This window comes from Corythoichthys intestinalis, chromosome 18 (genome assembly GCF_030265065.1).
Source record: "Corythoichthys intestinalis isolate RoL2023-P3 chromosome 18, ASM3026506v1, whole genome shotgun sequence".
Lineage (NCBI taxonomy): Eukaryota > Metazoa > Chordata > Actinopteri > Syngnathiformes > Syngnathidae > Corythoichthys > Corythoichthys intestinalis.
This window is the reverse complement of record NC_080412.1, coordinates 31,468,136-31,483,931: the sequence shown is the minus strand read 5'-3', so window position 1 is coordinate 31,483,931 and position 15,796 is coordinate 31,468,136. Positions and strand designations below refer to the sequence as shown.

The 15,796-nt window shown below is 43.9% G+C and overlaps 1 protein-coding gene across 1 annotated transcript; it reads right to left on the bottom strand.

Moving 5' to 3' along the window:
- Positions 1–83: 83 nt before the first annotated feature.
- Positions 84–15,180, bottom strand: LOC130906532 (max-binding protein MNT-like). Its single transcript, XM_057820968.1, has 6 exons — positions 14,809–15,180; positions 10,704–11,088; positions 7,378–7,419; positions 7,169–7,280; positions 6,474–6,666; positions 84–1,654 (listed from the first exon to the last, which is right to left on the bottom strand). The coding sequence occupies exons 1-6, from the start codon at positions 14,912–14,914 to the stop codon at positions 1,065–1,067; spliced, it is 1,428 nt and encodes a 475-aa protein (XP_057676951.1). The 5' UTR covers positions 14,915–15,180; the 3' UTR covers positions 84–1,064.
- Positions 15,181–15,796: the final 616 nt, after the last annotated feature.

Sequence of the window (15,796 nt, the reverse complement as noted above, 5' to 3'; positions counted from 1 at the left end):
CTCCAGTAAAAGTAAAAAGTATTGTACTCTTATAAGTACTTTTTTCTCAAAATTATACTCAAATAAATGTAATGGAATCAGACGACAAGAAACGAGGATTGTTGTAAATGTAATAATATTTATTAAGAATTTTCAGATTAATGTCATCATGTTGAGGACCCGCAGTGCTCAGGCCTTATTATATAACTTAACACTTTCACCATAGGGAAAAACAGCCTCCTTTGTATTAATATATAATATCAATATTATATACCGTGAGGGCAAACATCCCAACCCCCCCCCTTTCATCTACATGGTCCCACAAACATGCACCACAATTAAACAAAGCGGTAACAAGAACAAGTCAGACGCTCCACGTGCATCACATTCAGGTTAACAAACAAGAATACGCAACCAATATGGAATCAGAATATTAGACGAGATTACATCGGCGAGAAAACTTTTTGTATCTTAATTGCTCCAAAAAAAGCAAAAATCTAAACTTCTTTCATTGCTTTTCATTCACTCGAGTGTGCGTGTTGTCACAGTGATCAAGAGGTTAAGTCATTGACAGCGATGGATCAATGGCTGTTAATGAGAAAGTGGAGGCGTACGCGCATGCTGCTGCTGTCGTGCAGACACTGGAGATGGGACACAAACTAGCCATGCTCCCACATTGCTAGAGCAACAGTTTTCATTTTAGTTAACCCCCCAAAACATATCCGATCGCCGTACAATAGCTGAAACTCACTCATGTCGACATAGTTCCTTGGCACCAAGATGGTACCAAAACAACACTTGATCCTTTGGCCTGAGGACAATATTGGAGGATTAAGTTAAAAAAAGGAAAATGTAAAAAAAAAAAACACAAAAAAAAAAAACAAAAGAAAAAAAGATGATTTTGTAGTGGACATTGCTTTAACTAAAAGGTAACTTAATATCAAAGATCCAGCGTGTTTTTGTGTTTTGGGTTGGAGAGCTACCCTCTGTGGTCCATCTTGCCTGCAGACCTAAAAAGTCAACATGTGACCGGCAATGACATCACTTCCTCTGAGGGCAGCAGTAGCAACTCCCCGAGAGTGCGTTCAAGCCAGTTTGAGTGTGCCAACTGGGAAAGTGGGCACTGTTACCATGGTAACAGACGCCTGGCCCACCAGTTGGGGGCGGGGTGCCAGCACAGCGGCGGGTTTCCCGAGTGCCGCCGCCTGCTGCTGGCTGGCCGTGGTGGCCACGTTGGCACCAGGCTGGGGAGCAGCCTGCACGTGGTGGGCAAAGGTGTGCGCGATGACGGCGGGCGGAGGCACCGGCACCCCCTGCGGGTACAAGGCGGGCAAGCGGGCTGGGAGGGGCGCTGCGAGGCGGGCCACCGGATGGACCGCGATGCGACCGACGGGCCGGGCGGGACCCGGGGAGGGGGCGATGTGCGGGAGGTGCTTGTGATTGGCCGGCACGGCGTGACTGACAGCCCGAATGACGGATGGGTGGGACGCCGGGGGACGGGGGGCAGCGGTGCAGGCAATGACGCCGGTCGCCGGCAGGGCAGCCGGCGGCAAGGCGACGGGTGGGGGCGCGTGCCAGACTGGCAGTCGTGTAACCGCGGTCGCCTGCGAGACCGGGAGGGGCGCGGGAACGGCGGGGGCCTCCTCTTCGGCGTCCTCCAGATTATCTTCGCCTTCTGCGGAGAACAACATGGTTGTAAGTGGTGCTGCAACGAGTAATCATTAACTCGAGAAATTTGATTTGATAAAAACTTTGAGTCAAATTTTGCTGCTTCGAATATTCGTTTAATTAGAGCTGTGTCATGTTTTGTTTTGAAAGTGTTTGCATTTAGTTTGATTTAGGTGGATGCACTGCCTTCTAGTGGCAACAGTGAATTTTACACAACTCATTTAACATGATTAAATCCAGCTGTTCCCTGTAAAGACCAACATAAGCTAATTTTTTGTTTGAGCTAATATTTTTCTTTATGCATTCTTAATTTAGTTTTTTTGGGAATATGTATTTGACTGATTTGTTAATAGCACTGTAAAAAAACGTTAGAATTTTGTAGTATTTAAGCTAGCGGACTTTTGCTATGCAAGTTAGCCAATTGTTCTTTTGTTGTAGTTAATCCTCATTTATATATTTTTTTTAAATACCATTTGAGGCTAAACTCAGGTATTTTTATTTTTAAATGAAAATGTAATTCTGCATAGGTGGAAGAAACACTCAGGGATTTTGTATTTGCATTTAATGCTTTTTTTGAAAGCAAGCCTTTGCATCTCCCATTTTTTTTCCTGCAACACATTAAATGTTCCTTATCAGATTACTTGACTATTCGAACTAACTAGTTGATAGATGAATCGACTACTGAAATAATCGATAGCTGCAGCCCTAGCTGTAAGGACAATTGACATGTCTAAAATTTGCTGATGATGTAAGGCAAGATGACTCAGCAGTAACATTCTGATGAGTCACCACGTCCAATTTGCTGACTAATAGTTACTATCAACAAGGATCAGCGCAATTCAGGATGACTCAGCAGCTATTTTGACATGTCAGAAAAAGTGACAATGACTCAGCAGAGACATTATGATGAGTCAGCAAGTGAAATTTGCCGATTCACATTGCTAAAGGTCAGCGAAAGTCACAAGTTAGCAATAATCTCATGTCATGTCGGTCAGAGGCTACGTCTACACTAGGACGGATAAGGGCCTTAAACGTGTAATTAGTTGGACTATACGGCATGTCGGCCACACTAGTATGCCTATTATCCGAATTAGTTGTTAGACGGATAACGTAGGCGGGTAATGTTACCCGCCGACTACGCGCTGCCTAATATGGACTGCTGTCGCCGTACAACATTCGGATATTCAGGAAGGGACGTCATGCCTTTGCTGTTTTAATACGTAATGCTGCATGACAGCATGTAAACAATGGAGGCGGAAGATCACGATTTGGCATTCATGCTCCTCTTTTCTTTTCCACACATTTTTCTTGAACCTTCAAACTACGTCTCAATAATATGCTTCAATTCAGTCCCCATTTGGGTCCTTCCATCGTGGATGAGGTGGAGATGAGCGTTTTTTATAGAGCTCGTTTCCAGAGTTGTCTCACATTAGCCAGCTGCGGGGCTGGCCCCTCCCAACTCAATGCCGACAGAACATAAGTACTGTATATAAAAAATGTATAGTGGAAAATTAAACCCCGAAAAGTGACCTGCGTAGTACCCCCAGTCAAAGAGGCGCAAAATCGTTTTTTTTTTCCCCTAAGACATTTCTGCCTGTCAAAACTGTTGCCACTTCCAGGATCGCCATTTTTATGCACAAACAAACAGCCTGGTTGCGGCTTCCAGGAAATATACGCAGCGCCACAACATATGCCTCTATTTGTTATTTTCCATGTGGTGAGAGCGCAACTGAGCATCGATTGTAACATCCCAAGTAATGATCTCAGGCTTTCGTTGTTTTATAAAGATTTATTTCAATCACAACGCGGCTCCTGCTTGTAAAAGCCGAGCGTGCTCTCCCTTCCACTCTCGCTCCTGCATGATGCGTTTGATTGCGATCACGGAAAAAACAGTGATCACAAAATAATGACAGTCTAGAAGGTGTAGTAATTTCGAAATTTGCCACGGGCGAGGAATGAGTTTCCGGTTCAGAGGTAAACTGCGCGGGCGATGACGTAACACATGAGGCTTCTCCTTTTTACGCATGCGTAGTTTGTACAAATGCAGGCGTACCTTGCAGAAGCAGGGGGGCCCTTACACGCACCTTAAACGAACTCTGGACAGGTATAAAAATAGTCGGCAAAATACCCTGGAGAAAATTATCTGTCCTAGTGTAGACTAGGAGTGCAACGGTTTGCGGTTCGAAGCCGAACCGTACAGTTCGCCCTGTACGGTTCAATACGCCTTTATGAACCGCATCTTTTCGGTTTTGCAATTAATTTATTCCGAACGCTTGTGGAATGAATTGGTCGAGCTCTGTGTGCGACGTGAAGCACAGCTGTGGAGAAATTCCCGCCCTGCCGCAAGTAAATGTCCGATCACTGTCAAGCACCTGTGTAATAGAAGCCGAGTAACGCCCTCTCTCGCTTATGAGCGAAGTGAAAGTGAAACAAGAAAGAAAAAAAGCTATGGCGAGCGGAGGAGTGGAGAGACCGAATTTTGAGGAAGCACTGGCTTCTTTCAAATCTGCGGTGTGGCAACATTTCGGTTTCCCTGTGGACTACAGTGCGGTGGGAGAGAAATAGGAGGGAGAGAAAATATTGAAAAAAAAAAAAAGACAATTTGCAAGCATTGCTCATCAGTGCTTGTTCCCTATGCTAATGGCAACACTTATAACATGACTACGGCACCTCAGCCAGCATCACCCACAGATATCACATTCTCAGAGCAGGACAACCCCGGAGATGACACCAGTGAAAACACATGGCGGGCTTCGTTAATTTATTTGCAACGCTTGACCCGTGTTACATTGTTCCTTCGCTGACATATTTCTCCAACAACGTATTCCCTGACGTTTATGAAATGGCACGCAAAGCCATCGAAGATCACTTCGCTAAAGCACATAGTTTCGCCGTGACCACTGATAGTTGGACGTCCCGTGCTACAGAGTGCTACTACCTAACTGTGACGGTCCACTATAATTCATACCTGTCAAGTTGTATGGTCTCGGTGTAATTTGTACAAGTGAGCACTGATTTTTTAATGTGTACGCCGTACGTTACGTTCAAATTCTGTACACTTTTCGTGCATTACGTGTTTTTTCCTCCGTTCGTTAATACGTTGGTTGAATGACGCGAGAAAAGTCAGAGGCACAGAGAGGGAAGAGTGTTTGTTGTGACGCTGTAGCAAACGCGATGCTAAGCTAGGTGGCTCCAATATTTCCTGACTGTAGCCGACAGGCTACAACCTACGCCTAGATATCTCATGCATATAGAACTACATGCGAAATGACAGACTCTGTAGCGTTAGTAAACAGCTGCCATTTTAGAGCAGTAAACTTCTCAGAAAGGCTCTGTTGTAGTGAACCTTCCTAGGGAACCTAATGCCCCTTTCCCACTGAAACTAGTGGGTCAACGCGCGTTTTTCCAAGCCGATGCATCCCACTAGCAATTGGCATTTGGCACCTTTCCTATTGACGAAAAAAGCTGTGTCTTTTTTTTTTTTTTCCCACCCGTCTAACCCCCACCCCTCCTCAGCCATGCGTAAGGTTCGTGACGTCACCACGCTAAGATGCGCTTCGACAAGTGCGACCGAATTCATTCAGTTCAAGGAAATAAACAATGCAAAGCAACATGGAAGCCTCCTTTCCGTTTGTGTTCTCTGTTTTCATGCTTTTCACAGCCCGCAAAATGGTCGAAATGCAGCAAAGGATCAACACTGTGCTTGTGCTGAGGCAACGTAGGCGACGTGAATTTTGGTTGGAAATTGAAAGGAGTCGTGTACGTCACAGAAGGAGGAGAAGAGCCTTTGTTTCATCTGTTATGGCTATTGCTAACGCTGCTACACCGACTGTTCCCCGTATGTGGATCCAGGCTAGAGCACATGTTTTTTGTTTTTTATTATGACGCATTACGTATTAGCCTACGTCACCTTGTAGATTAGGTTGTTGACTGTTGACCCGGGGTTTTGGTTTCACACTGCATGACGATCAGAGCCGAGGTGATTTTAACGTGGGTCGCTTGGCGGGTTGATTGACACGGGTCGAAGCGGGTCGCTGCACCTTTCCCACTGCCACCAAAAGCCGATTGTTAGCGGGTTGACACGGGTTTTTTGGCCAGTGGGAAAGGGGTATTAGTAACTTTTTATCTAAAATACTCCTAAATCAGCAAAATCTTGACTTGAGTCTATCTTTAAATGATGAAACAGTTTGAAAATTTTCACATGTCAAAAGTAGACAGAAGGGAACTAATGCAAAAACGGGAGCAATTTGATCAACTTTAACGGTTGATTCAGAACATTAAATGACCTCCAAACAGAGCAAAGGTTACTATGTTGTTTTATTTTTGAAAAAAAAAAAAAACTTGAAATGTAAACCTGTTACTTTGCCAAGTAACTTTTTTACTACTGTGTGTTTATTTCAGTTGTCAGTCACTAAACTAGCCAAAGAGCTAAGAGGCATTTTAACAGTCGAACATTTTTACATTTTAAGTGTTTATTTTCTTAAAAGCAAAATAAAGGCAGTTTAAAAAATGCAAAAAGCAAACCGAAACCGAACCGTGATCCCAAAACCGAGGTTCAAACCGAACCGTGGGCTAACTGAACCGTTGAACCCCTAGTGTAGACGTAGCCTAAGATATGATGACACGGGGCTGACAGGTCATCAAGCGATGATCTACCACATGTTAGTAACACTGTCGCGCTGAGTCAGCAAGAATGTTGACAAAATGAGCCATGATGATTCAAGAAAAAGGTACAATGACGCAAAATTTTCCAGTGCACATTGACATTTGCAGTCTCACGTGAATCAGCAAACGTAACAGTAACTTGGCATGCGTCGGCAACATACCTGAGGCGGTTGAGGTGGACGCCTGGTCGTCTTCTGGCCGGACGGTCTGTCGGATGACGCGCTCGATTTCCAGAGCGTCCATGCGCTGACTCAGCTCTTTCTTGAGCTCGGCCAAACGCTGCTGCGTGGCGATCTTCTCGCGGGCCAGGCGCTCCATCTCGTGCTCGTACTCCTTCTCCTTCCGCTTCAGCGTCTGCGCCGAACCGCGGCAAACAAAAATCACGCACACGGGCCGATTTTCCACCATCGACTTTTGGGACAGGCAACTTTTTCGCGTGGCCTGTTTTCCCAGAGCCGAAAGCAAATGACATGTACTGTGTGAGAGCGAGGGGTAGCTGGTATTGACCAATCACATGAGTCCTCGGTGTGGCATATGGCCTATTGCTGTAGCAACAATAATAGAACACACCAATAAACCTTTGGGAAATATGCATAGTTTTCCAAAATACAGATTTTTTTTCTTTGAAACATGACTTGCACTTCAAATATGACCTAAAAAGCAACCTTTGATGGGAAATCTGAACTCATTTAATTCCCAAATTTTCCCAGACATTAAAACATCCAAACCAGGTGTCATTGGTAGCACATTTAAGTAATCAATCAATAACAACTAATTATTATTGTATTATGGTCACTATGGAGACCGGTGGATTGAAATTCAGTACCACTGACTGTGATGGACACCGAATCCTTACCTGTATGTATCGCAAAGCGCTGCGAAGGACGCTGAGGTTGGACGTCTTCTTGTCGTCCACGTTAGGGACGTTTTTCTTAAGCTTCTCAAAACATTCCTTCAGGTGAGCGCGTCTGCCAAAAATAGATTTTAAAAAAAAAACACAAAACAAGTGTTATGAGCCTTTTGAGTTGTGGTGACTGAGGAGACTCAAGTGGAAGAACAACACACCTATTCTGCTCCAGCTTGTTGTGGACTTCTCTCGTTCCTGCCCTGAAAAACAGCAACACATTATACTATTTTCATCTTTCTGCTATGAATTGGAATGAGTTTCATCCCTAGTACCGTCAGTACTTTGACCGGCAGTGCCAGCCGATGCTAGGCAATGAGTTAATTTTTGGGCATTTCACGACATTTCCTGTTATCGGTCACTTCTTGTTGATTTTGGGTGATATACACGTCACTTCCTGAGGATTTTGGTTACTGAATAGAAAGCGATTCAAAATCAACAGGACATGGCCTGCAAATGCCCTAAAATGAACAAGAAGTGACCTGTAAATGCCCCCCAAAAATGGCTGTGAATGCTCTGGTGTCGGTGCTTAATGTGAAATCCAGTCAAAATCAATCGGATGTCTAGCACCGTCATGTGAGGTAACATAGACAATATTCTAATTGAAGATTTTGGTAGCAACCTGTTGTTTCCTTTTAATTTTTTTTTAAAGAGTAACACCTTCAAATGGTGTTATACTTGTATAGCGCTTTTCCACCTTTCAAGGCGCTTTACACTACATCGCCATTTACCTACTAGTGACGCAGCACCATCTACCGTGGTATAAAAACGTCAAGGTTTCAAAACCACAAAAACTTTTCGTCATACCGTCCCCAAGGTATTAGCCATTTTTTATTTCTCAAAAAATGCAGGGAGAAATCCCTCGCTTGCAACTGCAAAGCTCAACCCTCCCTCACCAGTTGTTGCTCAGTGTCAGTGAGTCAGCTGTGCAACACGATGGCTGGAGGACGTGAAACTCCTTTTTCCCCCCATCGAACAAAACGAAATTGCTGGTATGGGAAGTTACAGAGGGCCGCAGCTTAGAGGAGGAGGGCCAACCGACGTGTGAAACATGTTTGGAGAGGGTGGCTGCCGAGCCTCCAATTTAATTTTGCATCTATGCAAAATTATATTGGACAGTTAGTAAACACTGTCATGAACATTTCCCATCAGCTACGAGAGTTAACTCCAGTGTGTTTAGTGTGTCTAATAGTGGCAAAACGTGTTTTTTCCCCTCTCTGGCAACTGTCTGTGTTGAGAGAGAGAGTGTATAATGTAAACATAACACGAGTCATACACACGTGCTTTTTAATGGAAAATAGTTCCATTATTTTTGTTCTGATGGTAATAATATTGCACTGCGGGTTTAGGCTGACCTAAAGGACTGCATTTATTGTAAATTTATTTAGAATATTTCAGGAAACTATTAAATTTATCTTAACATTATAGTTATGTTCCAATTTGTTGATATGTTTAGGTTTTTTTTTTTTTAACCCAGATACCTCAAAGTAACACATTTTAGAGCTGCAATTGCAATACCATGATACCGTGAAATCGTGATATTTTGGTTTAAGGTTGTCACATGCACAAGCCTCGTGGGAGCATAATGATAAACTTTTGGCCTATACAAAGCACAGTGGTACCTCGACATACTATCGCATTGATATACGATCTTTTCGACAGACGTAAAATTTGACTCGTCAGTCTTGACATACAACGATTTACCATCGCCATTTCATTGTTTTCTAGCAGGACTGCAGCATGGCAGGTATTTTTTTTTTTTGAGAAAATCAACATGGGTCCTAAGACGGTTGGTAGGTATGTGTGTGTGGGTTGGGGTCGCTTTTACAATTGAAATTAAGACGGCCGGAATTTGTCAACAGTCATGACGGTCATCAAAGTGACAATAAAAACGCATTTTAAAAATCTATTTATTGTTATTCATGTGTTTTACATAACTTCTAATTTAATTTAACGCAAGTTAAATTAGACTGAAACTGCTCACCGAATGCTCCCTCTTGCACCCACACTCGCTGTCTCTTCCACCTCTGTTCGCCACTCTATAAGGTGATGATAAAAATGCTTTTTTTATTACCGATTGATTAGTTACTATTATTTTTATTCCGATTTGTATTTATAATGTATTTGTTTTGCTGTGTGTAATTGCTTTTTTTAAATGTACCTGCAGTATATTTTAAGGATTTATCGTAGGTTTTTTGGGCTGTGGAACGAATTAATCGAATTATAAATGTATTCTTATGGGAAAATCCCGCTCGACATACGACCATTTCAATTTGCAAACTAGGTCCTGGAACGAATTAAATTCATATGTAGAGGTACCACTGTATTGCGATAAATCACCCGTTTGATATAGTGATCCCTCGCTATTTAGCGCTTAAAACTTTGCGTCCTCAGTCCATCGCAGATTTTACAAAAATATTTAATTAAAATAAATAAATACAGATGAGCTGATCCGATCACGTAGTCTTACTCCACCTCCTTCCTTTTTCTTAGGCAGGCAGTGCACTAGAGTTGCTTATTAAAGTTAACGATGACTGACAGATGTCAAGGTTTGATCTTGCTAGAGATGCCTGGAAGCAGAAACTTCAAAGCGCCGCATGCGTCAATCATCGTTTAACTTGTTAAACAGTTGCTGTGGCAACTCAGTTTGTAAGTGAGCAGCTTGAGCGGATTTGATTGGACTCTCAATGAAGCATTTAATAAAGACAAGCATTTTTTTACTTTATTCTTATTTAAAAATTATTCGATGGGACAGAAACATGTTTAAAACTTATTACATTTGAAGTGCTTGAAAACTATTAAAATATATAAACACATTTTTTTTTTTTTTTTTATTAAACATGTCTTAAATGTATCTTTCCAATGCTAAATCTGAATAAATACATTGAACACACAAAAAAACTGGGGGAGTTGGGGGGATGCTACTTTGCAGTTTTTCCACTTATCGCTGCATATTCTGCCCCCCATTAAATGCGAAAAACGAGGGATCACTCTATTGTCACACCCCTAATTGCTACTCTTACCGCTATGTGGCGCTAGCCCACTGGAAATCCAGTAGATAAATGCATACATTTGTTGTGGTTTACTTGTTATTAAATAGCAAAATGTTGAGTCTTTGAAATATGTGCGAGAGAGTTCACTCTGCATGCTTGTGTGAACGCTTCGTTTTATTGTCCGCTTCCTAGTGGTCTCAAACAATCAAAACTTGATGCCTTATTGTTTGTCTATGTAAGTTATAGAGTTGCACACGGACACACTCACTTGTTCAACGGCTAATAAGAGTAAAGAGTTTAAATATTCTAAGAGGATCCAGTCAGCTACTTATGGATGAGAACCTGTATGCAGTTGCAAGTGAAAATGACCAGCTAAAGTTGCGTGAAAAAGGATATTATGGGCATTTTAAACACATTGTCTTGTCAAAGTGTCAAATGGATTGGACGCCTATCAATGTCAGTGGCAGCCAAAGAGTTAAATGCGACAAACTGACCCTCCGGGCCTTCGCTTGCTGTTGGCGCCTCCTCTGGCATCGTCAGGAGTCATCCCGTTGGTCCGGACGTGGGACGTTGGGTCGGGCTGGGGGTGGACCGGCCCGTTTCCACAGACGGGTGGCGGGTACCGAAGATCAACCTGAGGCAGTGAGCGCTCGGCAGCGTCCCCTTTGACTTGCAGGGGGCACGGCGGCCGTGGCGGGGAGCGGGTAGGGCCACTGGCCGGAGGCAGGGGAGCCGGCGTCGCCGTGTTGACCGGCGCCATCGGGATGAGGGTGATGGGCACTTGAAGGGGAGGCGAGGAAGTACAATTGGCTGCCATCGGCTGCAGTGCGGTCGGCTCCGTCTTATTGATGAACGCTTTCACCTTGAATGGCTCCTCTTCTAAAAAGGGGATGGGGTTAGTTGTGACATCATCTTTAAATTAATGCACACATTTATGAAAAGGTAGCTCGGGGGGGTGACTCAAATTGAGCCTGAATGCACGTGACACAAAACTATGAAAGACAGGAAGTGTCAAAATTAAACATATTCCTAAATAGATCATAAAATGAACTTGTTCACATTTGATGGGAAATTGACAAGATAAATTTCATGCTACAGATGGGAACAAGTGCAAAAATTAAATGTTTAAAAAAAAGCAACACTTTGTAAATTTCAGTTTTGGTCGATTTTAGCGATGCCGGTGGACAAAAGCAGTAGTGTTTTGCCTTAAGGAAGATTATGTTTCCCATGAGGACCAGTGCACACCCGCACAGTGTCGTAAAATCATCAATCAATCAATCAAATCAATCAATCAATCAATCAAAAATCAATCTCCCGGTCCCCTGTGGATGGATTAAACAACATTTCTGTTTCCAGCGGCTGTGTGAAGGATTAATAGTAATAAGGTAGGGAATCTGGTTGTGGCTAAACAATCGTATATGATGGTTAGCAACCGTGTGGCTTAGTGTGGCTAACCACCCCACCCACCCGAACTCGTCAACGCTGACGAGTTCAGTTGAGGGGGCGGGGGGTGTGTCACCCTAGCGAGTGAAAGCCAGGCCAATGTTTAATCTGTACATCCTGGTAGCCCGCCTTTCCCCCCCCCTCCTCAGTCAAAACGTTTTGTCTCTTTTGTTGCTCTGCAATCTTCGCAGAATTCACACGAAGCTTTCGGATCAACTTCCATCCTTATAATGACTGAGGAAAGGGAGAAGTGACGTATGCTGTAAAGCAGTCAGCACATTTGTAGTTTTTTTGTGTGGCAGGGTTCCTGCCACCCTCCTCACACTTGGGGGCCGTTTTACATGGTGACTCTCTGAGAAAAAAAAATCATGTTTTCATTTATATGGTTCCGTCTCCATTCGAACAATGTCGCAATTCCGCATGAAAACGATGTTGTATTCATGCCAGGCCCTAGGGGGCAGTGCAGATTTACAAGGCGACAGCAAATGATGCACTTTGACCTCCTCAGCCTGGAAGACAACATGCCCACCCACTCCAAGCAATGGCATTTTCTTCAAAAAGACACAAAAAATGGAAACATTCAACATATTTAAATAAAAAATATTATAAAAACAGTAAATTAAAGCCGACGTTCCGCCATACTTGCTGTTTTTAATGTTTGGTAGCACCCCTGCGCATGCCCAATGTGACGTGTACGAGTGCTGACGTTATTGGCGCGGTCCCGCGCTGCGGGAGCTTTTGATATGCAATCGTAGCAAGCCCCCTTCAAGCCCCCGCAATCGAATTCTTTCAGTTTGGAGGCAGGATTCCAAGGTTTGCGTCTTTGCCACCTTGACACCATACGAACGCGAGGCCACTCCGCAACACAGTCATTGCATCTTTGTGTTGCAGCGTCGCCATGTAAACTGCCTCTTAATTAGTGCCGGTGAAAGCAATACAGATCCCCTCAAGATATAAAAGAGGTGTCATTCAACTAGTTGTCATTCGGCATAATAACACAAATGTTATGAAAATATTTTAGAAAGGTTGAAAAGTTAACTAGTGTTGCTTTAAAATTGACCATCCAAGTTGAAATATGTTAAAATGTAAATATATATATATATATATATATATATATATTAGGGCTGTCAAATGATTAAAATTTTTAATCGAGTTAATTACAGCTTAAAAATTAATTAATCGTAATTAATCGCAATTAATCACAATTCAAACCATCTATAAAATATGCCATATTTTTCTGTAAATTAAATATCTAATCTGTAAAATAAATTGTTGGAAGGTAAAGATAAGACACAAGATGGATATATACATTCAACATACGGTACATAAGGACTGTAGTGGGCATTTCACTCTACTGTCATTTAAATGTGTCTATGCTGTCCTCACTCCGAAGCGTCTACTTTTTCCAAAGCTAGACAGCTAGGGAACGACGCCTTAATAATCAGTCTTCTTCCTTTTTCATCCGATTTATTAATAAAATGGCCTCAAACCATTGTCCTCTTTAGACCGTCGTAAAACTCCCCAAAAAAAAGTACACAAGCATTGCATTAGCAACAACGTTAGCTTAGCACACTACACAGGTTCACTAAACAAAAACAAAAAGCGTCTCATACAAAAAATATAACATTTTGCTTACTAACATAATATGTACATTCTTTACAACAACCATACTTACGGACAAATCTTGTCTAAGGATCATATAAGCACAACATTACAACGAAGGGGTCAGCCCGAGACGTCGTGCAGCCATATTGAACAGGTAAGAAAGCAATAAACCATGTCGCAAAGCGACCACAAGAGTTCGCTGTTAGACAGCACAAAAAGCCTTGCTGTAAAACTTACCAAAAGGCAGAATACTGTCTGAGCGGGACATGTGCGTTAATTGCGTCAAATATTTTAACGTGATTAATTTAAAAAATTAATTACCGCACGTTAACGCGATAATTTTGACAGCCCTAATATATATACATATATATATATATATATATATATATATATATATAAAATACATAACTTGACATACATTTAAATATATAAAAGTTTAAATAGGTAATGCTTAAATAAAAATAAATTGAAGTAAATATAGAGGAGAAAGTCTATTTTATTATTCCTGTAACTCTCCTGTAAAAAAAAAAAAAAAAGATGGCTAACCACTTACAATGACATCACTAGGAAACACACATGTGTTATGCCTGTGTGTGTGTTAAATTCTGAGTTGTCATAGAAACAGCTACCATGTTGGGAACATCCCCAACGTGGGGATTTCGCCGACGCGTTTAGCGGCACATAGCTGGCATCCAACCCACGCACACACGCAATTTAAAGGGCCATATACGTTTTACTTTCACTTCATTTCAATTTATAATCGGTTATAATCGGTGTCGGGTTCAATCGACACATTTTGACTTTAAAATACACCTTTTTATTAACTAAAACGGATTGGACGTCGATCACCGTCAACTGGGTTGATAAGTTAAATTTTGCAAAAAAGCGACAAGATAGTTTAGGTAGACAACGCGCGTGCACGATTCTCTACACGCGCCAGAGTTCAACGTGCACGCGGAAGCCACTTATGTAACGGTGTGCGCTATATATCGGCTTGTGGGGAGTCTGGCCGCTCCCCCCTTCAAGTGTGTGGGCCGTCTCGGTTAGAGCACGTGGTGGAACAAATATTAGGGTGGGGGTCTCACTGTGCCACGTCATCAGGGGCGGAGTCACGTACACCAAATTACCCCCCCTCCGCATTCCTTCCTTCCACGCTAGTACGCGTGATCGTGAACAACAAACAAGAGGCGTGAACGCGAGGAAGCCCCCACCGTGCACGCGCCTGTGTCAAGTTGTTATGTAAAGTGTGTGCGTGCTTGCCGCCGCCCTCTCAAAGTGGGACAAGTGGACTGCGCGCGCGTGCGTGCGACACACTTCGAGCACACATGGCACCACTGACGTCACAAATTCAAGGGGGGGAAAAAAATCTACGAAGAGAAAAAAAAAATATCTGACGGGAATTCCTTGGCGGTGGCAACGAAAAAAAAAGGAAAGCGAAGACTGGACAGGAAGTGGACGTTCCCCTGGTTCCGAGCAAAACCAAACCCAAAACGCGCAAGTAAAGCGGGCAAGAAGCGGGTCGAGTCGGCGTGCTCGTCGCTGGCTTCTTACCGCATGAGAGGCGCCGAGGCTCGGCTTGAAGAGGCTCGACGTGTCGGTCTCGCTCGGCTTGCCATTCCAGGTAGCGGGCGGCCTCCAGCAACGTGTCGATGCTCATCGCGAAGCCAGAAACGAAGCGAGGATTGCGGCCAGGACAGACGAGAGGAAGAGGGGTCAGGCTGAGGGGAGAGCGGGGGGCTGGTCGTCTGGTTTGGATTGGGCGCGCGCACGGTCCGCTCGCCTCCGCGTCCCCGTGGGCTTCTCGCGGGCCGGACCGGACCGGGCCGGGGGTGGTCGGCGTCAAAGTGCGGGAGCAACAAGATGGCGACGCTGCTGGCTCGTCCGACACACAACAAGCTTTGAAGCGTCGCACTCAGGCCACGCCCACATAAACGTCAGCCCCGCCCTTTACTACGGCTCCCGCAAAACGCGGACGACGTCACGTAATTCATCCACTCCACGTCGGGCCACTTTTATGCCCCCTCCACGGGGTCCACTCGAACTCCTTTGCTTCCTTCATCTTGATTGTAAGCGTTGAAAGACGCCGTGGCAAATTTGACGTCACTGAGCGCTCGCCAGAGAATTTGACGGCACGTCCCCGTCCATTTATATAGATTCCAGGTTTTGCAAAATGCCGCATAGTCGACGCGCGTGAGGCCGCCGATTGGCTGCCTCGGAGGCGGCTGGCCAATCCGCGTTGAGAACAACAAGCGTGGTGCTGGGCCACATGGGCGCCCCCCCAACATCGAGCGTATACGTGTGTGTGTATGTGGACGGCGGGGGTGGGGGGGATTTGCATGGCGAGCGCGTGACTTGCCAGCCCCGCCCCCTCATCACGAGGGGCTGTCAGTCAAAGCAAAGAGGGCGGGGACAGTTGCAGTGACGTTAGCTGGATTTGCGTTGAAAATAAAACATTTGAAAAAAAAAAAAACAATTGGAAACACTTTGAGCCTAGCTTTTAAAAATGTCTCTGTCAAAAAGTCTAACGAGTGAGGCCTTA